At 36.5% G+C, this 25,035-nt stretch overlaps 1 protein-coding gene across 1 annotated transcript in view; it reads left to right on the top strand.

The window, feature by feature from the left end:
• Positions 1-186: 186 nt before the first annotated feature.
• LOC145977754 (WD repeat-containing protein 46) overlaps positions 187-25,035 on the top strand; it is a 40,448-nt gene continuing 15,599 nt past the window's right edge. The window contains exons 1-7 of the mRNA XM_083110018.1: positions 187-341; positions 2,628-3,019; positions 4,880-5,005; positions 9,979-10,107; positions 12,526-12,676; positions 21,468-21,603; positions 24,682-24,781. Of these exons, the coding sequence (XP_082966144.1) occupies positions 333-341; positions 2,628-3,019; positions 4,880-5,005; positions 9,979-10,107; positions 12,526-12,676; positions 21,468-21,603; positions 24,682-24,781 (1,043 nt within the window). The 5' untranslated portion in view covers positions 187-332. The remainder of the gene's footprint in view (positions 342-2,627; positions 3,020-4,879; positions 5,006-9,978; positions 10,108-12,525; positions 12,677-21,467; positions 21,604-24,681; positions 24,782-25,035) is intronic.

The raw sequence follows: 25,035 nt of genomic DNA, 5'->3' as shown, positions 1-25,035 counted from the left end.
TTTCAAACAAAACTTATAATTGGCATTTATAAATTCGTGTGCCGTTAATACTTTTGATCGTTTAAGGCGTTGGTGTACATATCAATCTCAACGAGAGAAGTAAACTTTTGCAGTAAAGTTTATAAATATTTGAGAGCCAAGTTCAGACGAGATTAACAAGAACCACCAAAACGATGAAAGTTACAATGGTGCCAGGCCCGTCAGTCAGTCAGTCAGAACAACGTGTCTGCAGCTGCTACATTTAATCGTAATCTCATAAATAGTGCAAAGTTGCGTTTATGGTGAAGCAAGTAAAGTTTCGTTTATCCTGCGGAGCACATGGAACGTGAAGCATGAAGAGGGTATGAATAGTAACACACCTCTTTAGCGTCTAACTATATGTTGTTTTTTTTTAATTTCATGAAAAGTACATTTGATGCAAATGGGTGATATACTCCCATGTGTATATATGCATAGAAACATGCAACTTCTTGTTACAGAGGACCCTATTTGGCCCAAGTTACTATGGTTTTATTGCGATTTCATCATGCTACGAATGCAATTTTTGGTAATAGTTTACTATCCTTCGGACACATTTATTTATTTTTACAGAAGAAACTACTTACCGTAATAAGTTCCTGTAGTATTGTCGAACATCGGGAAAGTGTTTTGTGTGATGTGGGAATGTTTCATAGCTGAAATTCATGTTGTTCGTTGAAAATTAATTCTCCGATGGAGAATAGCTAGCCCCACGAACCATTGGCGCGTGGATAGGTTAGTTCTGTTCTGTTAGGTTAGGAAACATAGTTAAAATTTGTTGTCGTGTTTGTATCAGGATCTAGAAATTGGAAATAATTGCGAACCATTGGCGCTAGCCCCACGAACCATTGGCGCGTGTTTAGGTTAGTTCTGTTAGGTTAGCAAACATAGTTCAAATTTCATCAAAACAACGTTGATACACCTTCAGGAATGTTCCGTGAAGCAGATACATAAGTACGAATGTCAAAAATTGACGAAACGAAAAAATTAGAGGTATCCGAAGGATAGTAAATTTTTACCATGTATCTTCTAGTTTCTCTGTATTTCCTATACCACCGCAGTTAAAATGTAGCCACTTATCACAACGATCACAAAGGATGCCATTTCGAACTACTTTTGCACTTTACACATTTATCATCCATTTTTATGCGTATTTTTTCCAGACTTGTATTGTACGCGTCATTCACGGTCGGCGCCATCTATTTACATTAATTTATATCAATACATAACTGCTCAAAGAGTCATGTGCAGTTTTTACAATTATGTAAACATTGATGAGACCTTAAACACGAGACTATGTTGATCACTTGACCACAAGTACCGCTTAGCTCAAGTCCTCAAGTGGTCTTGCTACTTCCGTTTGATCCAATGTTTAGCGTTTCTGGAGGCGTACAATGCTGTTAGCTGTTAGTGCAAGGCTGTGAATATACAAACGTGGATGGTATTAATTATAATAGCCATGATGTAGACCAGTGATCAGAAAGCTACATTTCTAATGTAGCTTCGCTACAGCTATGCCTGCTCTTTCATAAGTGTAGCTGTACGAAAAAAGTAGCCCCTCTACGCTACCCCTGTACACTACTCTCAACGTTTGTACTACTTTTACATAAAAAAATTAAACAATCTTATGAATATTCAAAATAAGCCTTTAGTAGTTGGACTTACTAGTTAATAAGTTCCCTTAATCCTTTTAAATGATACCTGTCATCAAAGACATGGGCAGACTAATTTATTTGTAGGTGCCTTAAGGGGAGTTTTAATTACCTATCTGGACAATGTTAACCTGATAGCCCTACCTTCACATTCCTTTTTCACAGAAAGTATTAGATATATGAAGATGAAATTTTACCATTATAGTCTGAGTATTTATCACTTTACACAGGTTTTCTTATATTTATATTATTTAGTTAATGAAAATAAACGATTGAAAATCAATATTGGTACAGAAGAACCTACTCTAACTAATGCAATACAATAGAAGGTGCATTTTCTAATACACAATACTTCATGAAATATAATATTGTACCATTTTTCATTTTAAATGGTAGAGTTCTATCTTTCAGATGCAAGAAATAGTAAAAAATTCCGGAGGAGGGAGTAGTGGGTTAATGCATTCCTTTTGTACTTGAAATTCTTCACCTGAAGACTAGAGAAGAGGTGCTCTCTCAAAATGTAGTGTTAGTATAAGTAAAAAGTACTAGAGAATGGATTGTGTCCAATTAGCATTGCATGCTAATAAAGAACCATTGTCACTAACATTCAGAGAATTTTTTGTTAATTTGACTACTTGAAATAACAGCCCTTTTTCTTAAACATTTGTTAATTCAAGAAAATAGCAACACAGCCAATTGGAATATTCATTTCTTATATGACAAAAATAGAGCTGCTCACCAACTGAGACTATGCTTGAATAGAAGTGGATTTCCAATGTATTCATTGCCTTTTTATATTCACAACATGTTGGTGTTATATGGTTAAATACTGGAGCAACATGTTACATAATGTAACCACGCAAAGCATAGAAATAGAAAGGTTGAGGAACAATCAACTGTTATGAAAAATATCAAAACCTTACTCTGATTAGTAAAAACTTTAAATTTTTCTTTCAGTTTACTAGATATTTTGAAAGTAGCAGCACTCCTGATTTAGAAGATTCAGTTAAAAATGCACCATTTAAGAGGAAACCAAAGGGGAAGGAGTTCGTACCAAGGAAAAAGGATAAGGGTGCTCATAAAAAAAGAAATGCATTTAAGAGGCCGGATGAGTTAAAATTATCTAAACCGAAGATGCAGAGATTGGAAGGGGAGAAGCAAAACTTGCAGCGAGAGAGAGTTCCGGTCAACAAGGAGAGGCTGCTTTACCACCGTCGAGGAGAGGGTGTGGAAGGTAGAGGAATCAGAACCAACTTCAACCAGAAGAAGCTGATGGCGAGGGAGAAGAAGATAGAGTATGCGTTCGAGCAGGCAGCTCGAGCAGAATTGCTACTCCAAGAAGACTCAGGGTGAGTTCTTGATTTGTTGTTATTTAGTGTTGCTTTTCTGTCTCTTTTGGCTAATCATGGTGATGAGGATGAGAAATTTATGAAGGGAGACACTTAGAGAACACCCAAGCCATGACTGGGATTTGAACCTGGAACCCCTGTCATACTAGATAGTAGTATGTGTGCTAACTAGGAGTGGTCATTTTCGAAAAAAAAAGTTTTTAGTTTTCACAAAAAAAAATTTGTGCTTTTTTAGTTTTCAACGAGGGATTTACGAGTTCAAATGTTTTGAAAAAGAGTGGCCATGACTACTGACTGAGGGATCCACCTGATTTAGGGTGTATGACTGTATGATACAGTTTACCTCACAAAATTGCAGCATATGGTAGCGGTATGCAATATTTACTCAACATTGCACATTTTGGAATCTTAATTTTTTGATTATCAGGGTTTTTTTATAGGAAAAAGTATTTTTCATTTTTGAATATTTCGAAAAAGAGTGGCCATCCCTAGTGCTAACCACTCTACCATGAAGATCAGATGCGCAACCACAAATTTTTGTTTGAGGGGGGGCAAGTACCATGATAACCATACCAATAATAATAATAATATTATTATTATGGCATTATTGTTATTAATTTGCTTTATTTTACTTTGCTTCTTGTGCCACTTTTGGCTAATTTGCGAAGATGGGGATGACTGATGATATGATGAAATTTATGAATGAACTCTCACACACATCCATGCCCAAGCTGTGATTCGAACCTGGAACTAATAGTATTATTATTATTAGTAGTAGTAGTATCAAAGACGTTATTACCCTCGTAAATTATGCAAAAAGATGGTAGAAGTTGATGCTAAAGCATTTGTGTTTGAACAAACTATTTGAATTATTTTTTGAACACGTTGAATTTCTCATTAATAATGGAAAAGAAGCATACAAACTATTTTTGAAAGACCGAAAATGCTTGATAAATGCATTTGAAATATAATTCTTCTTTACATTGACATGTATATCTTTCAAGCACGATATATGTTTCACACATATGCAACATGGAGCAACGTGGACACTAAATTGTGTGCATATTCAAATTTTCTTTGATACATACTTTATACAAAATATAATTTTTAAATTCATTACACAACCATTTCATCCCATATCGCAATAAACCAACAGCAAAAATGACATAGCTTGTCTCTCAAATGTGCACGCTCCCTTTCCTCAAAACAATTGTTCATGCATTTAAGACAAAAATCAATTAAGAGCAGTGGCGGCTCGTGTTCTGACTTTATGGGTGTGCACTTCAGACTCGTGTCCAGAAGAAGTGTTATTTAACCCCTCTCAAATACTCGCACCCGTTTTTGCCTACATTATGATGCTAAATGTATTGGCAACCCAAGTTATGACCACCTTTTACTGAAAATAAGGCTATGAGAGAGTTATTTTTCATGAAAAATATCAACAATATTAATATATATAATTTGGAAATGCTTCGGTAAATTTTCTGTGGATCACGAGAAGAGCGATGTTATTGGGTATAGATAATTATAATTCAACATTCGATAACCTGACAAAATCACTATAAACATAGAAATACCGATCTGTAGGTATTATATAAACATATACCTTCAATAAACGTGTTTTTGAACAGTATGAAAGTATTTTTAAAAGAAGGCTATTATTTTTCGTCATGAAAACCGTAAATATATAACATGGTTATGATTTATATTGGAGGAAGGTTTAAAGTAGGGGAAGCCACTTTTTTTTTTACGTATCGTAAATTTTGAATGACCCTGTATCTAGGAAATTGAAACCCATGACTCATGCATGTATATGCAAGAGAAGTCCCTGAATTTAATCTCATGTTTTTCCCACCTTAGATATTTAGAAGCTGAAGAAGGTGAAAGCACAACGCAGTTCACCCAGACACAGATAGCAGCCTCTGTTGATATTACCAGCGCCACTAAACACTTTGATCTCAATCTGGAGCAATTTGGACCTTACAGGTAAGAATAATTGAAGAGTATTTTTCACATTGACTATCAGTTGTGCTCTTTGCTACATGGGTGTAAATTGTTCACATGAAGTTTGTTCGCGTGTTTGAAGTTCACATGGTTTGTCCCATACAGCACATGTCCAAAAGACATCCCTTGGGTTAATGTCCGAAGATCTGGATATCCAATAGATATCCAGGAATATCCACTAGACTGGATGCCCCTTGGCTATCTATTTGTCTGTATACATGATATCCAGGGGATAACCAGAAATGGATACGTTACTGACGTTTCCGGATCACTTTTGGGCATGTTTTGGACATCAAGTGGGACGTTATGCTTTGATTTGGACGTTTTTTGTACTTAATTTGGATATTGCATGGATACGAAAAATACATTTTTTAGACTACATGTGAATCTTGTCTGGACATTATTTAGATATGAAAAGAACATTTTTGGACTAGCTTTTAACATTTTCTGGATGTTATTGGGATGTAAATGTACATTATACTTTTACAGTTACAGGAGGTGAAAATTTTAAGGATTTGCTAATATATGTCTCTCCTGGCTCTTTGTTTCAGGATTGTAGTGCATTAATAAAATAATTATATTTCAGCATGCAACCTTCGTAGCTCCATGAATTTTTTTTTTGTAAGCCAATCAAAGTATGCAGATTCAAATAAAATATGCCAGAAGACCTATGTGTTTTCCCATTGTTGCAAAAATTATTTTACATAATCAAAACCTCTTTTTTACTGCAAGAAACATCAACTTGCATAAATTAATACTTTAGCCAAAGGCGGTTCTTTGAACTTGTCTGTGTTTGCGTTTCACTACCTGTAAGTATGTTCTAACATATGCTCCTCACAAAAATGTTTGGAATGTTGTTATATTGGGCAATGGTTAATAGGCACGGTGGCATTTGTGGGCGAAAACACGAGAACCTCCAGCAGGCGGATGCCATGTGTTGTTGCATTTCAAGGCTGTGTCAATCACCTATTGCCTAATGAAACAATGTTCCAAACTTTTTCTGAAGAGTGTATTATAAGAAACAGTTTATGCTTATTTTTGAAACACGCCAATGGAGATTTAAATTTAAAACGCTGGTATTACACATTACCAAGACTTTTCTTAATTTATTATAACTGTCAATGGAGTGTGGCATGATTTTCGTGCTACAACATATACTTACAATATGCATTTGTATACAGGGTGGGCCAATGATTTGGAACAACCTCTTGTAAAGAAAACCTGAAAGACCTCCTGTGATTGGAAAACTATATAGGTCAAAGCTACAAGTATACAAAATGTCGTTGAGATTTGTGTCGATGGGTGACATTTCAGTTCTTCATTTGGCATTATTAATTAGTCTATTAGGAGTAGGTTTATATGTAAGGTATCCTTAAAAAATATTGGCTATGTGAAAAGATAGTAGACAGTACTGACAAGTACTCCTCAGTCGCAGTAGTTCAGTTGTTAGGATACCTGACTACCATGCGAGAGACCCAGGTTTGATCCCCGGCAGGCGACCCAGCATCGTACAAAGTGGCTACCTGGAGGAAACTCCCGGGGGTAAAGACAGCCAGGGACATGGTGCTGATCACATCATCTCCACCTTCGACCGTGATCAAAAATGTGTGGGGCCCTAACCTCATACCCTTTCAGGCACCTTTCCGGGGGTGCAGAGTACCCCCAGAGGGAATCTGCCACCGCCCAGATGAAATTGTACAACAAAACCAAAGTATAAAACCTTTCTGCTATCGTTGTTTCCCTCGCATCAGACCGCATTACTTTGTGTGGTGAATATTTTTGCCTTTATATTTCTCTCTGTATATAACAACGCCCACACCTGCCCAATCTTACAGAAGAAGCAGAATAAAACTGGCAACCGCACTAGCCTTATCTCCTCTCTCCCACCTCGAATGTGCAGTAGAAATGAAACAGAGTTAAGTATAATGTTCAGAGTTGTTGAGGATAAGGTCCCCGTGGAAAAGTTTTTGTCAATAGTCAAAATTCATAATGGAAGGGCAGAAACTATTGCAAATACTATTGACGAAGAGCTTGCTGCTTTTGATTTAACATACAATGATATTGTTGCTTTCGGCTATGATGGTGCCTCAAATATGGCTGGGAATGTTGGAGGTGTGAGAAAGAAGCTTTCGGAAAAGGCTCACAAAGAGATTATATATATATATGCACTGTAGAGTGCACATTTTGTCCCTTGCAGCGGATTCCTGCAGGAATAAAAACCAAAAGGTAAAGAATATTTTTTCATGTTTTGAAAGATATTTACAAGCTGTTTAGCAAGTAGCATAAAAAAGAAAATATTTTGCACGATATTCAGGCAATAATCAATGACCCAGTTATCAAGTTTCCAGAATGTATTGAAGTCAGAACTTTCTGTAGGATGAAGAAATACGTGGAAAGTGTAATTTGAAGAAATGGGAAACAGGTTCAACGATCAACCTATTGATACCATCAGATTCGCATGTCAATTTGAAACCTCTCAGTCAGTAGTAGACTTGCAAGACACCGAAGTCAAAAGGTTTTTTGCTAATTTTCCCAGGTGGAAGGCGTTCTTGCTGACCTCAAGTCCTAATTTTTTTTAAGTCTATACCTGATAATGGAGTATATACAGAAGCTGACAATCCATTGTTGAAAATCTTAGAAGCGGACGTGGGATATTGCGAGTTGAAAAAACTCTGTGAAGTCCTTCTAACCATTCCTGTAACAACAGCCAGCGTAGAAAGGTCTTTCAGTGCTATGAATAGGATACTAACTAGAAGAAGAAGTACAATGCTACCAGGAACTTTAATGCATTGCATGATAATAAGCATTGAGGGACCTAAGATTCCAACCGATGATTTTCTGGAGAAAACAGTAGATTTCTGTGCCACGAAGAAAGCTTGCAGGATAAGATTGCTGTAAAATTTTCATGCCATGTTAAGCTTTGCATGATGTGTTCTATTGAGTTTAATAATTGTAATATTTTTCCTGGTTCACCATTGTGGAATTTGTTCTGGATGATAATATGTAAAAGTAGGTGATGTTTTGTAATTTACTATTGTAATGCTAATTGCACAAGATAATATTTGTAAATGTTAGACAACAGGCTAATAAAATGAAATAGAGACATATAAAAAGAAAAATCTATGTCTTTCCACATTGAATTACTAAGTATATTTAGGTCACCGCATTCTACTTTATTTTTGTTACTGATGTTGTATTTCGCAGATGGGTCAATCCATATGAAGTCATACAACATGGTTGCTTGACCATTTTTTAAAAAGTTCATTATTTGTGTGGTGTGAGCCTCATATGTTGACAGTTCAGAACCACTGTTATTTTATTTTTACTATCACCAATTTGAAGATGGCAGGCATTTTTTTTATCATGGCGCGCATCATTTTCTCCATTCGTAAGCATCAGCGGCAACATTTTTATCTCAGCTCTGGTAATTCCTACGACAAAATCTGTGATGTTAAGTACATTATAGGCTACAATTATATTTCTGTGTATATTATTCCTTCATAATAAATTTTAAGGTCAAAGTTGTGTATTTTAATCGCTCAAAATGACATTTTCGGACATTTTTTTTTGGGGGGGGGGAGGCAGTTTGTTTGACACTTGAATTTTTTTGTGCGAGTACCTGTGTACCAATAGAGTATGACAAAATTATTTGAAGCTTGAGACTTTAATATTTTTTTTTCTACAGGGTCATAAACATGTACTTTGTGTTAAAAAATTCCAAGTTCAGGGTTAGATATCTATGGTGGGCAGTTATTTAAAAATCTGAAATTTGTACACAATACAGTACTCCATGATAAGTAACTTCAGTAAAAATTTTGAGTTTGAGATTCAATTGGTTTAAGATATACAAAACTCGTGAAAAATTCAATATTTTGCATTAAATATGGTATGCCTAATTTCATTTCTTATTAACATTTTGTGTTAAAATTCTGCAAACTGTAATTTGGAATGTCAATGAACAACATTACAATCCTGAAATGGCTCTGCAATAAAGTATATATACGAGGGCATGCTGAAAAGTAAAGCTTCCTATGTTTTTATTTTCTTTGTTACCTTGTAAACGCATTTTGGATTTTGAGTAACCATACATTGCACTTATAAGACTTTGCCACTTCACCATTGAAGGTTTCAAACTTCTATCGCCAGGGGGTGCTGAACTATAGCGAGGAAAATGGCAGCATGTAACTATGCAATGTCAGTGGAGCGCCTGAAGTAGCATGCTGTGATCGAGTTTCTAACCGCAGAAAATGTGTTACAAATTGACATTCATCTGAGACTGAGGGCATTTTATGGGGATGAATGCGTAGACATCAGTACTGTGCGATCTTGAGTTTATCATGCTCTTAAAGAAACCCCCAGCTGAAGAAATCTCAGCTATGTGAGAAAATGGAATGAGAGGGCGCGAACTGCAACTGATGGAGGTCATCGGAATCGTGTTCAGCTTGGGTTTTCCTAACGAGCATGAACAGCCTGCCATCTTCAAATTGGTGATAGTAAAAATAAAATAACAGTGGTTCTGAACTGTCAACATATGAGGCTCACACCACACAAAAAATAAACTTTTTTAAAAATTGTCATGCAACCATGTTGTATGACTTCATATGGATTGACCCAGATGAGATTCACAATGCCCCCCCGAAGGAAATTTTCTGAAAGAAGCACTGATTGTCACTTTATTTTAGATGATGCTGTAATAATCTTTTCCTTGATTAGACATCACTTATTGCTCATATTCTTCTAATGAAACCAATGTTGGAAAAATTGAAGGTGGAAAGTATGGAATACACATGTATGAAGAAATAATTTGTTTTTTAAAGGCCTGAGAGAAATCTAAATTCAGTTGGTCAAGTATTGTTATTTTATTTTGTATGAGCTTAATACAGTTAGTTGTTGTGCCTTACTACCGTACTGTTTGTTGAAGTGAAGTATGATTGATCTTAAATTGAACATTACAGAATGAATTACACTAGGAATGGGAGGTTCTTGCTCTTAGGAGGTAGAAGGGGCCATGTTGCTGCAATGGACTGGGTAACCAAGAATCTTATGTGCGAAATAAATGTGATGGAGTCCGTTCATGATGTAAGGTATGTCTATATATATGTGTGTGCCTACTATGACACATTGAACTCATTTTAAAGTAGTGAAGTATTACACAAACTTACGATTATCAAATTTAGTTTTAAAGACAAGGTCTGTCTGTTCATCTGATTATAATAATTACAAAGTGTATCCAGAAGTAAGTTCTGATTGGATATAAACGGAGGTAGGAAATTACACACAAAAAGGTTTTCTACTAGATGTGTGAAATATGCAGAATATGGATGAAAAAAACTCCCAAAGGCTTGTGTGACAGAGCACTCCTTAGTCTGCTGTCATCGTCCCATCCTCATATTTTATCCTTTTAAGTTTTTTACCTTGTGACCAACCATTGGCAGATGGTAGCATCTCCTTCCTCACAGAGGCTTACAGGTGCACATCTTACAAATTTACACTTCTGCACAACAAGACATAGTAGCAAGATAACTATTTTCTGTACAAATGTGAAATCTGTTTAATTTTTGTTTCCAATGACGAGCTCTTCAAGGGATGTGAAATTTATACATTTTCCCTTCCCCCACAGAAAAAAGATGATGAAAATTATATTTTTGTCAAAAAAAAATATTTTTATTCTGCAGATCAATATGGTCAAATATCCTAATATGTACACTCTGTTCACATAAAGTGGCACAATTTATAAGGTTGAACAGTCGAAATATGTGCCACTTTATGTGAACACAAGTGTACATTTTCATCATTATTGCAGTTATAAGTAAAACATATCAGCAAGAAAGGGCCTCCCCGATAGCGCAGTGGTACCGTTGTCGCCTAGTAATCAAGGGATCCTGGGTTCGAAACCTGGTGGAGGCACATAGTGGTTCGGATCCCACTTTAAGCTGTAGGTCCAGTCCCAATTACCCTTGCTGTGCATAAAGTGGACTTAAAAACACCAACTCAATCATTATCAGCAAGAAACACCGGTTGAAAAGTACAAACCGTATCCTATGCCATGTTTTCAGTAACATATTTTTCTTCTGAAAGAAACTACTTTTACAAAAAGCATATATTAAAAATAGAAATAATAACCATAATGTTTTTTGGTTCGAGTATGTCACATGTATAGAAATGAACAAAAAAAGAGAAACTGAAATATCATGTGTGGTTTTGGAGAAATGAAGCGAATTGCTGCCGCATGGTGGTGGTCAATATATCGACTTCCAGTTCATAGCACAATACATGCAGTCAATATATGGACCAACCATTCCTTGAAAGCCTGAAAACATGAATGAAACATTATTTTGGTAAGTTCAGTGAAACCTCGATTATTCGTTTTTAAGGGGGACCAAGCTGAGAAAACTAAAAATGCGGAAAAATGTAATATTTTATAGCATTTTGTTCTATTGTGACCATAAATATTGGATGTATAATGTGGGAAAATGTAAAACTGCCTAATGTAAAATGGGAGTTCCTCTCGACTTTTTAAAATATTTTGCTTATTGTGAAACAATGGGAGTGTCACATTTAAGAATTTTTTTTAATGGAACTTTCTTTCTGGTTGGTTGATTTGGTGTTTTAAGTCCACTTTATGCACAGTAAGACTAATTGGGACTGGACCTACAGTTTAATGTGGGATCCAAACCACTATGTGCCTCCACCTGGTATCGAACGTGAGACCTCTTGATTACAAGGCAATGATGCTACCACTGTGCCATCGTGGATGTCAGCTTACTTTTTGGGTATAGCTCATATAATAATAATGGTAAGTACCAATTCAATATATTGAAGAGAGATGCAGAGCCGAATCTGTAAAAGTTATGCTTTTCCATCTCTCCACTTCTAACCAACGATCCGAGCACACATTGACAATGTCGCATTCCACAGAGAATAGCTTCAAGCTGCATACCGCTGTGTATGTAATTCCAGCATCGTTTCCTGTGGAGATTTTCCGTACAGGATAGAGGCTTTGTCCTGTCATGGAACATCCTGCATGGTAAAACTCACTCTCAGTTGGTATTAAGAAATCATCGTATACAGTGAGCGCGGGATAGTGAGAGTTTGAGGGTGCGTATATAACTTAAGGTGCGAGACACCTCAGTAAGTTAGTTGCACCTTGAACCAAGGACTTTTCATGGATTCACATCTTGGTCGGATCTAGGTAAGTGTGGAGAGAAATCAGCTCCGTCATCCTCTTTGTTCTCCTTGACAAATAAGTCAAATCCACATTATAAAATGAAACCTCTCGCATCGCATAATTAGTTACATCCCTTGTGACTCCATGATCCTCAAGTCATAAATTGAGTCACACTTCAATATGTTAAGCGATTTGCAAATTTAGAAATGTTGCTTTTTTTTTACCACAATATCTCATAAATGGTAGTATCTGAATTAGAAATGGAACAGATTATTTGGTATTGGTCAATATAGGCATATTTGTATGTCATTTTACATGTGTTGTTTTATTACAGATGGTTGCATATTGAAACCATGTTTGCTGTAGCCCAGAAGGAGTGGGTTCATATCTATGACAACCAGGGGATAGAACTCCACTGTCTGAAGAAGCTGAACCGTGTAACAAGGATGGAATTTTTGCCATACCATTTTCTCCTGGCCACTGTGGTAAGCTCTTATTTGAACCTTCCTGCTTGCATTGTATAATTATTCCTCTTGTAGTTGTTACAAGCATTTAAACACACTTTTTGATGTAACATTTCATGAGAACCCTTCAGAACTCCCTTCATCAGATATTTATTTTCAGATTGGTCAAAGATACAGTTATAACCAGGGAACAGATTTATATGTAAATACATATTTATGTACGAAGCTGGAATCAGTTATATTTCATATTATCTTTGCGCAGTATGGCATGTAGACTCAAAAAATGCAGTTTTTATTTTCCATATTTGTACATATACGTATTAGGTTTTGGTTCATATTTTACGTATTTCAGTTATTTTTACACATTATTTCCATATTTCAGAACACTTCTCAACATATCCATATTCACGCAATAACTTCATGTCCCTATGTGACCGAAAGAGTTGGGTGAATTTCTTGCAAACAATTGACAAAGTCCAAAGTGATGTTAAACAAACGAAAGTTTACGACCTTTTATATACAAGTATTCTGTCATCCGAACAATATATATATACAGTCAACTCTCGATTCAATGACCTTTCACAGTTCCCGGGAAAAGGGTCGTTATTTCGAAGGGGTCGTTATAGGAATTTGCACCAATTTTCAGCTTAAAGGGAGCTCAAACGGACACAAAGATGCCTAGGAGATGGTAACACCATTTATCCTGGTAGTTATACAACCTGTTATGCACCGGATGCGTGTTGTGAGAAGGAAAATAGAACATGAAAAAGTTTTCACAAAAGAGAATTTAAAATAATGTTACTTTGTTTCAATTGTGCACAGTCGTTGCTTTTCCAGGAAATTCTTACAATTCTAGTTAATGAGAAACCCGTTTCCACTGAGACCTATGGAAAGGAAAACAATCTCTTGCTTATTGCAAGCGAAACTCGAGGAATCTTGACACCAGTCAGACTGGTGCCAGCAAAAGTCGGGAGATAATCGGGCAGAATGAATGTTGGATTTTATATGGGTTTACTGGAGCATTCATTGTCTGTTACAAGATTAACTGGTAAGATTAGATCTCTCGGGAGAAACAACACAACCTCTCTAGGTACCAGACAAAAAAAATAAAGGCAGGGCTGTAATTTTCATTCTGGTTCGGCTGTGTAAAATATATCGTAAAAAAAAGTCACTTTTCTTTGCTTCAACCTACTTCATTCAACCCTCCTTCCCCATTCAAGGGAGCAGTCCAAACTCCTTCCTTGACTTGCATTGTAATCCAGCGTGAAAAAGGAAACGCGCAACTTGCGATCTATTTTCACCCAAAGCGTATTGTAGGACAGGTCATTAAACAACGTGGCAGTTGATAATCATTTGGGTTTGGAATTGAATTTCACTTTAAACTGTATATTTAGTCCCAATTAGCCCATCAGCATAAAATGAACCGAAAACAAGCTTTATGAAACTGCGCATTTTCACATATCAAAATGGTAGATCGTTATTTACTCTCACGTTAATCGACGATTTAATGTTGGATTTAGGAGTATTCTCGATGTCAAACACGCACCCCTCCAAACGTTTTCCCCTTGAATAATGTCTTTTTAATCAGTCTCAGCGACCATTCCTACATTGTACACACTTTTTTTTTTCCTCCACATGAATGGTTCTGAAGAAAGGTAAATTAAATTTACAGTTGTGCTTATCAGAAAGCACAGAACATGAAGTTATTTTAACTCTTGTTTTGCTTTCTGGAGATCGATTTTCGTTATCGTCAAATCAAAACAGCTTTGCGAGATTCAAAACAATAACTTTTTCTTCGCGCTGGATGAGTCATCGCTGTTATCTGCAAGCAAGAGCTTAGCAGACGCTAGACAAAACACTGGCGCCAGCTGCATCGTAAAAACAAAGAGAAGTTCGAGCAACAGGTGGCGGAAGAGAAAAGTCCCAGCATTTTAAAGATAACGCAACTGTCGAAGACGGAACTTTTAACAGCAGTGTAAAGAAGAAAGAAATGACCCTTGCTTTATGTTTTACCGTTTAACCAAGCAACAGACAATAATACGGTCAATATTTCCTATGCAGACAACAGCATTAAAAAATATATAATAAATAAATTTAAAAAAACAACTGAATTCTGCAATTATCAACATTGCCGTGCACACCAGTGGCGAAGAATGAGCTGGGGAAAGGGTAGAGGGTCACCTTTTTTTTACTTGTTCTATGGTTTTTGTTCGTTTTCAAGAATATATCCAGAACTGGTTGCCCCATTTTAGACGTCAAAGGAAAGGAAGAGGGGTGGGTCCTTTTCCACCCTCGCCTGTAATCAGCCCGCATCAGCAAGAAAATCGTAGCTGAAACAATCTGCATCGCAAACCCCATCCCACGTTTCCTGACAGGAAAAGAGGGAGAAGTCAGTAAGCCAACGGAACACTTTTTTAGCAGATATTACGACATCGACACAATTAGGAAAACATATGAAGTGGGAAACGGGAGTTATGATGCACGTAAGATCGAAGTAAACTTTTGTGGAAACCTGGATGACAACGCATTAAGCGGGTTGACTATCTTTAGTTCACCTATGTGGTTTTGATTATCTCTAACAGTTTCGCTTTTTTATGAAGTGTTGCAGGGAACAAAGAACACGTTTTGAATGAAAGCGGTTACCGGAAGTTGTCGGCTACAAGGCCGAGAGTTGCTCACTCACGGGAACCTGCTGAACTGGACAGATGGGCCAGACTTCCAGGCGCCACACATCTGTATTTTGATCTTATCTCTCAAGGTGGTGTATTTATCGATGAGAGAGCTTGACCTGCCATGCACATTGGCAAAGACTGCAAGTCCAGCAGTCATTTCGGGCTGCTCCCACCCTTCCCCGCGAGTTTTCAGCAGCTCTTAGGACAAGGAAACAAAAGGTCGATTTAAAATAACATCCAAGCACATTCGATCTTCTCTTCTCGCGTATCCAAGAGAAAGCGTGGCAAAACAAGCCTGGCGCGTTGGGTAGCGGCCGTCGGGTGCGGGGTAACATTGGTGCGCTTGAGGGAGGGGAGGGCAGAGGTCAAGTGCTATTGGATATCACTCAAGCATGGTGTGGTGGTGTCTATTTTTAGTTCAGACCCAACTGTGAGCGGTAGAGCGCTCGTGAAGGAAATGAGTGGGGAAAAGAACAACGCATTTTTCGGCCGATTTCCTTCAATTTTTCAACTTTTTTTTTCAATTTTTTCTATCTTTTTCTAAATTTTTCACGGTTCCCGGGAAAAGGGTCGTTACTTCGAGAGGGTTGTTATACCCAGGGTCGTAGAATCGAGAGTTGACTGTATATATTTTTCAATTTTACATCTCCCAACCATTTGTGTTTGATATTGTAAAACACTTGAAATTCTTGTTTATTTACAATTGTTGTCAACAATATAGAACGAGGGCTCAAACATCTGCTCCTGGTTGTTGTAAATGTTATTTTGGCAACTTTGGAAGAGAGTCCCAAGTCAAGCAGCCACCAATCCAACCCTTGCCCAACAGCAGCAACAATTTTGTGGCACACGTACAGGATTCGCTTCTGGTTTCTCGTTCAATACAGTCACGGTAATAGTTACAATGTTGAGACTGTATTTTATGTAGCTAGTGCAGTGTCTTATTTTATTAAAAAGGTAGATTTTTACAATTTTAAGTCCATATTTAACTCCATATTTTGGTGAAAATAACTAAATATGTATTTACATATTTAGCACTTTTTTACTACATAAATCCCTTCGCTCGTTATAACATTTTGTGATTTTTTTATTTAAAAAAACACACTTAAAATTGCTAGCATGGTTTTTGGCACCATGCACATAGTTTCTAGTTTTTGGACCTTTAATCACTGTTATTTTTTAAAAGAGATTTACCTATGGTCCAGTTCCCTGGGATCAAGGTGGAAACCTAACGGTGCCACAGGAAGCCTTGATCGTGACCTTGACGTGGTCATCTGACGAAGTGGAGCCTGGGCCACTGATAATCCTACCTGGCAACTTTATGTATATAGAGGTCCTTGTGACCGACAGACGCGGTGGAGCCTAGGCCACCAAGAATAATCCTCCAAGGCTACCATTTATATGATCTAACAGACTACACGCTACCCTGAAGACGGAGGCAGATTCAGCCTCCGAAATGTAGGTAAATCTAGTTTAAAAAATAACAGTGGTTAAAAGTCCAAAAACTAGAATGAATAAATCACCACTGAATAGCTACAAAGAAGAACATAGATATATGTTTTTTATAGAATGTTTTTTTCTAGTAAATGGCCCTGTAAAATAATTGAGCAGTTTTTTTAAAGCAAATCTAAAAAATATACTTAAACATGCATTTTTCTGATACTGTAACTACTATGGAAATGTTTGTCGAGTGTGTTAATGAAACTAATAATAATTTCAGTAACTTTTCTTCCAGTGAAAATAAAACATTTTGGATTACTGTATAATTTTAAATTAAAATATTAACTTAAATATTTTTATATTCTTTGTAGCTGAATTTTGGAGATTTTTTTAATGATTGAAAAAATATCAGCTGCCATGTTTATTTACAGTTTAATGATATTGACACTATTTATGGTTGAACATGATTAGTATTTTGTATACAGTATTTTTCTATACAAAATATTAGCTATTTTTGTACATACAATTATTGAATTTTAAATCAAGAGAAATCCTTTGTTTACATTTCCTTTCATATGAGCTTCACACATACATTTTACATATATTTTATTTCCTTTATTTTCCTATCTTAGAACATAATAATCACCATTAAATGATTATGAGATTAATGTACTTTCATGCGGTAGCTCAGTCGTTAGGCATCTGACTAACATGCAAGAGACCCAGGTAAGATCCCGGCGGGGATTTTTTTTCACCTATTCAAGCAGCTCGGGTGCTCACCCAGCATCGTATAAAGTGGGTACCTTGAGGAACTTGAGGGTAAAGGTGACCAGGGGTGTGGTGCTGATCACATCACCCCCACCTTCGGCCGTGATCAAGAAAGTGTTTGGCCCTAACCCCACATCCCCTATACACCTTCATGGCGTGGTGCAAAGCACAGGGGAGCACTTTACTTTTACTTAACCAAAAGTGTTTCTGATATCTACAAAATCTTTATGTACATTATTCTAAAAATTATAAATTTATAGTGATTTAAATAAGTGATTTTCTTTTAAAAAATCGCCTGATTAAAATCTTGATTTAAATTGCGATTTAAATCAATCCACCCTGGTTGATAATGACCCCCCATTTTGTTGTCTAAAAGTGTGCAAGTTTGATTTCACTTAATGCTGCTGTGCTAATCGGGACTAGATATCCAAACCATTCTACACGTCTCTGCTGTGTGCTGGATCCAGGGCACTTTGATTTTAGTACATAAATATGATAGTCCCTTGACTTCTAACCACAAGTGATAACCCTCTTTTTCAAGACTTAAAGTGTGGGAACGAACTGTCAATTAATATTTAGTGGATGGAGGGTCATGCACATGTCTAACCTCTGGATTAAACTTTGAAGTGCTTTTCAAACTTGCCATGATGTACAAAAAATCGTAGCTTGAGAACTAATTGTTATAGAGATTTTTTCAATAATTTTTTTTTGTTTGGGGGTCTTCCCTTTTTAAATTCTGTTTGTTAATAATAGTAAAAGTGGATATATTGTTTTGTGATTCAAGTATGTCAAACCTTTGTATACATAAATGAACAGAAAGGACAGAACTAAAAGAATTATCATCTGTAGTTGCCAAGAACATGTTATTTCCTGCCATGTGATGGTGGTAAGACAAGGATACCAATGATACTGAGAAGTTTAAAAATTGATTTTGTAATTTGTGTAAAATTCAATTGAAAATTGTCCGTTTCTGCTTTGTAACGTGTGAATGAGTTAATGAATGAATTAAAAGTTTTCGACATTTGCTCTTTAGGCCATTTTGCACCCTTCGATGTATATGGGGAAATATCCCCTTACCTACTTTGTAGCATGTGCTTTACAAGTAATAAGCAATATTAATTGCAGAATTGTTTTAACATGTTTCTTTGAATTATAACACCATTAAGCCTTGTTTCCATGATATGAAAAACTAAATATGCTGACCAAGGCAGTAATTTATTTTATAACATAAACTAAACATAACGTTTTAACCTTCTAGCAAGGTCTTCTTCAGACTCTGTACCAAGTACAAATGTAACAAGATACAAGAATAGGACAATATATATACACAAACATTACTCCCCTCCAGACTATTAGAAAGTTGTTCTGGAACATTGTAGCAGGTGGCTTTCCCTTGTCAACTGTACTTTCACCTAAAAGGCTCAACATATTTACTTCTTTTATCTCACGCTCGTTTTCCTTCATTCTTCTTCCTTCTTCTCTTCTCTTTCTCTCTTGTCCTTTCCACTCTTTCTAACACCTTCTTCCATTCTTTGTTTAACTTCAGTCCCCCATTCCAGTTCATTGTGTCTTCTTCACCTTTCTTCTCTATTTCCTTCGCCTCCTTCCATTTTCTCACTACTATTCTCTTCTCCCTTCCTATCTGCTTAAACATTACATTTAGTTTATGTTTTATAATAAAATAAATTACTGCCTTGGTCAACATATTTAGTTTTTTCTTTGAAGTATCCTAAGTTGTCTGTGGTATAATACTATGTTCATGTCCTTATCTGAACGACTGCAGGTGCACAAATCACAACACAGTACACAGAAAATTGATGTTTTGAAAGATAAAATCTATTCTCATCTATTCTCTGCATGGCACCAGAAGTTACTTGGATGCATATACAGGAAAACCTCGTTAATACGAAGTTCAAGGGACCAAAAAATGTCAACTTTAAATTAAATGACTTCGAGTTATCCAAACTTTTCAAGATGGCGCCTGTTTTCAGGTGTAAATAAAGTAGAGTATAAATTAGCCCCACAAAGGATATTTTATACTTGGTGGTAGCTCAGAAAATAAGCTTTATATGTACTATATAATAATAATGTACGTTTTAAAGGAAGTGTAAAAAAATGTTACACAAAATGAGAACACGGAGCTTAACGCGGACACAAAGATTACAAGGATTCGGTTAACACCATTTATCCTGCCTAGTTATACAACCGGTTATGCACGGGATGCATGTTGTGGCAAAAAGTCTTATAAAAAATGGTATTTTCTTTTAATTGTGCAAAGTTGTTGCTCTTCCACGAAATTCTTACAATTTTAGTTCATAAGAAACCCGTTTGCACGGAGACCTACGGAAAAGAAAACAATCTCGTTTATTGCAAGAAGTGAATCTTGACAGTAGTCACACACGAGCAAGAGATGGGAGATAATCGAACAGAATGAATATTGGATTTTATGTACTAGAACATTGTCCGTTACAGGATTAACTGGTAAGAGAAGATTATCTTGGGAGAGAACACAACCTTTCCCTGGCACAAAACAAAACAAAAAAATCGGGCCTGTAAATTTCATTCTGGTTCGGCTGTCTAAAACACATCGTAAAAAAAAGTCACGTATTCTGTATTCTTTGCTTCAGTTAACTTCATATTTGCCCCCCCCCCCTCCCCTTTTTCAGGGAGCAGTCCAAACTCTTCCTCAACTTGCATTGTAATCAACTCTGAAAAAGTAAACACACAACTTGCGATGTTTGCACCCAATATGTATCCTAGGACACATTAAACAGTGCCGTACTCGATAATCACTCTGGTTTGGATCCCACTTTAAACTGTATATTTAGTCCCACTTAGTTCAGCAGTATAAAATGAACTAAAAACAAGTTTTACGAAACTTGCGTATTTTCAGATTAATCGACAATTTATTGTAGGTTTCAGGAGTATTCTGGAGGTCAAACACTCGCTCCGCCAAAACTTTTCCTCTCGTATTCCTACATTGAGCATTGCGGTTTTTTTTTAACAGCAGCACGCTAATGGTTCTGAAGAAAACTTGGGATTATATGGCTTTGCGAGATTCAAAACAATGAAGCTTATTCGTTCCCACTGGATGAGTCATTGCAGTTATCAGCAGTTCTTAGGACAAGGAAACATGTCAAGGTCAAGTTAAAATAACGTCCAAGCTCTTTCCACATTCGATCTTCTCTTGTCGATTTACACAGGTGTCTACTTCGAATTAAGCGAAACCAGTTTTGCAGAAGGGTCTTGTAAACAACTTCGTATTAAAAATTATCCTTACTGAAATGCATTATAAATCCTATCTTATCGGCTGGGGAATGGGAAGAACTTCGGATTAAAGGGTACTTCGTATTAACCAATATCGTATTAACGAGGTTTTCCTGTACTGTTTGTTTATGGAGTTTACTTACTTCAAAGCGAAACATTCCATGCAAACTGCTAATAGTGTTCTGTACAGCAGTTTTCAGACTGGAGCATCAATAAAGCACTAAAATGCTGACCAAAGCAAAATTTATTGTAAAAAATACACTCTAAATGTAATGTTTCCAACAGTTGTCTGAAGAAGACCCTGTTAGAGGGTGGAAACATTACGTCATGATTTTAGTGTTTTATTCAACATTTAAGCGAGGTGTAACAGTGTTACCAATGAAGCATCAAGTGACAGGAGGGTTTTACACTGCAGTGACAAGTGACACGGGTCCCTCCCATCTGTAAAAAAAGCATTCACTGTGTATTCATGATCAGCAGACCAAGACAACATGATAAATGCTAATGAGAAAATGACCCAGCTTGAATGGCATGCAAGTAACATTGTGTCATGCTATTCCAAGTGACATGTGTCACTTGTCGCTTCTGTTTGAAAGCTGTAGCTTTTACTGCTGTTTCTGTTATGTTGATAAATAAAATATAATAAAACTGATTTTAATTTCTTGTAGAATGAAGATGGTTACCTCAGCTGGGTGGATGTGTCTATCGGAAAAATGATATCTCGGTTCAATTCTCTTATGGGAAGACCCTCTGCGATGGTTCAAAACCCTTACAATGCTATTCTGTGCATGGGACATGCCAAAGGTTTGCACTTTTTTGATAGTAAGATAATCTTACAACTAGAATTATTAAAAGTTTCAGGTCATCAAGCCTTCAGAATAGGGAGAGCATTGCTTCTCACAAAACTTACCTTTGAATGGACCCAACAACAAGTAACTTTACAATAAGGTATTATATTCATTATGTTAAAAAATCCCACTAGAAATCTGATAGAATACTAGAATTGATACTCTATTGGTACCGACATTAAAATTTCTGATAATTTGTTGGTTTAATATTTCTGCAAATAGTGAAATATCTTAGTGAAATACTCATTTTGTTGCTCTGTGAAAACTTTATTATGTTACTACATGGGGTAACAAAGGACTCTCAATCTTTGCTTGTTAATAATAGTAACAATGGATATATTGTTTTGTAATTCTGAGTATGTCATGTCTTCATATGTGTACTAATGAACAAAAAGAGACAGAACTGAAATATCGTGTGTAGTTTTCAAGAAATGGTGCATTAATAGTTTCCTTATGGTACAAGTTGATATATTGGCCATATGTTGCCAAACGGAAATCCCAACGTGGTCTGCCCGCTAAAGGTTAACAACATGTTAAGGTTATTTTGTATTCCATATGTGTACAAGATTGGTCCCTGTCTGAGGAATGTTGAGTTGAGTTGGTGTTTTAAGTCCACTTTATGCACAGTAAGGCTAATCGGGACTGGACCTACAGTTTTAAAGTAGGATCCGAACCACTTGTGCCTCCACTGGGTATTGAACCCGGGACCCCTTGATTACAAGGCGACAACACTACCACTGCACCATCTGGGAGGCCCCGTGTCTGAGGAATGAATGTAGTATGAACTTAATTATGCAAAAATTGAGTTCTTATGCATTCTAATTGCAGGTTGAAATTAAAATTTCTATGTAATTTAACACTTTTTACTAAACATTACTTTCATCTCATGAAGACACTCTCTCAGGATATCAGATAGGTCAATTCAAGATATGCTTCTAAGCTTTTGAGATACCTGGAGATGGGAGTGACTTTAGTTCTCAAAAGCTTGGGAGCATATCTTAACTGACAGGGGAGAATCTCTTAGGTCCACTTTAGACGAAAGCATTTTTCTTAACATTATGCCATGTCCAAAATGCTACCATGTAAAGTGAAAAAGTTTATTGTATTTCTCAAGGATAGAATCCGTAGCATAACCAATCAGACGTGGCCTCTAGGTCACGAGTGCAGATGTAATGGTGGTCGAGTGAGATGTAAACAATGTATCACTTCACATTTTTAAAAGATGATAGCTATTCAACCAAGAGGAATAATGTTTCCTACGAGGGTTGCTGGAACAGTTTCTGCAAACTACCACCAACAGTGGTGCTAGTGTTTCGCTATTATAAAAATAAGAATAGACCTTTTTTATGTTTAAATTATCTTTGATTGTTTGTTTAAGCCTATTCGTTTATTTTTCACTGCAGTTTGAAGAAGTAGGTTCGTGTGAGAAATGGAAATTTCTCGTTAACACTTTCGGGCAATTATTTTTTATGATTTCAAATGTAGTTTAACACCGAAACAATGCATTGAGCGACATCATTTGGCTTTTGAGGATGATGCACCATCCAATAGGACTGTGTACAATTGGTTTTCCGAATACCAGTGTGGTCGCACATTTCTCAGTGATGAATTTCGTGGAGGTCATCCATCCATATCTGTTGTTGCCAGTAATGTTGATGCTGTGCATGAAGTGATTGAGAGAGATCGGCATGTGATATATAACGTGAGATTCAGGCATCCTTGAACATTGACATGAAAGCAATACATAAGATTTTGCATGGTCCTCTGAACGTACGGAAACTTTCAAGCCGTTGGATCCCACACAACTTGACCGAAGCTCAAAAACAGGCTTGTGTAAATTGTTGTAAAGAAATGCTCAAAAAATTCAACAGAGGCAAGTCAAATTTGGTGTACTAAATTGTTACAGGGGACGATACTTGGATCTATTCATACGAACCCGAAACTAAACAGCAATCCACTGTTTTGGTGTTTGAAAGTGAACCGAAACCAACAAAAGTTATTCGTTCGAGGAGTCCTGCTAAGCAAATGATTGCTTGTTTTTTTGGTTACACCGGACATGTGGCAACAATAGCTTTAAAAGATCGAAGGACTATAAATGCTGAGTGGTATACAACAATTTGTTTGCCAGAGGCCACCAATGAATTGCGTAAAACAAACCCAAATCGTCACATTATTCTTCACCACGACAACGCCAGTTCCCACTCAGCACACCAAACTGTTGATTTTGTGTCCAGTAAAAATTTCAAATTAATGACTCATTGTCCGTACTCACCTGATTTATCACCTAATGACTTCTTTTTGTTCCCACACATGAAAAATAAGATGCGGGGTGAGCGATTTGTGTTGTTGCCTGAAGCAGCTGTTGACCCATTCTGAGCAGCGGTTTCTGAGGTATCATCTTCAGAGTGAAAAAAATTCTTTCAAAATTGGTTTGAGCGTATGCAAAAGTGTATTGATCTTAAGGTGAATACTTTGAAAAACAATAAAGCCATTCCCAGAATTTCATGTGTCTTTTTCATATTGATTGCAGAAACTTTTCCAGCAGCCCTCGTATAAAAAGGTTTTAGGTACAATGCAATGGCACTGCTTAAATACATACTTTATAATGTTTACAGTACACACGCATGGAAGAATATTTTGGTTTCAATTGTAAATGCTATGCACTCCCCATAGATGGTGTAACTCAACGTGCCTTTTGTGCTGTATATATTATACATTGTAATCACAAAAGCTAATCGAAATGTTACATGAAATGCTTTCGTGTAAAGTACTATCTGCTATAAGATTTTTGGAAGCATTTCCATAGCATTTGTGCTAGCAAAAATGTGGAAATGCTTCCGTCTAAAGTGGGACTTAGTCATTTATGGCCAGAAAACTTCAGGAATTATTTCATTTCTTTCATTTGTTGCTCAAACAAGAAAATGTCCAAAAATCCACACTGTAAGGTAAATATATGTGTTGAGTAGTGATTGTAATGTGTACCTTAGAGATATGTAGTATTTTTTTTATTCTGAAGTAAAATTGTATATTACAGGTACTGTAACAATGTGGAGCCCAAATATGAGAAGTCCTGTGGCGAAAATACTCTGTCACCAACATGCTGTACAATCATTGGCAGTGGATCCAAATGGAGTGTAAGTGTAATTTTTTATGAACTCTTCCACTCTGGACTCGTTGAATGCCATTGGAGTAAATTATTGCTCAAATCAGCAATAAATCCAGTATGGTGTGACCTGGCAGGGTAAGGGGACCTTATCAGATGTCACATGTGCTCAGAATATCTTCATTGATCAGAATACATGTTACAATGTCGTAACGAACTGTGAAGTTCGTGGGATCTTACCTAGAATGTTAACCAATTAATCAATGGGTGATGTAAGCTATTCAT

This window comes from Lepisma saccharinum, chromosome 23, assembly GCF_977018435.1.
Source record: "Lepisma saccharinum chromosome 23, izLepSacc3.1, whole genome shotgun sequence".
NCBI lineage: Eukaryota > Metazoa > Arthropoda > Insecta > Zygentoma > Lepismatidae > Lepisma > Lepisma saccharinum.
This window is presented reverse-complemented; position numbering and strand designations above follow the sequence as displayed.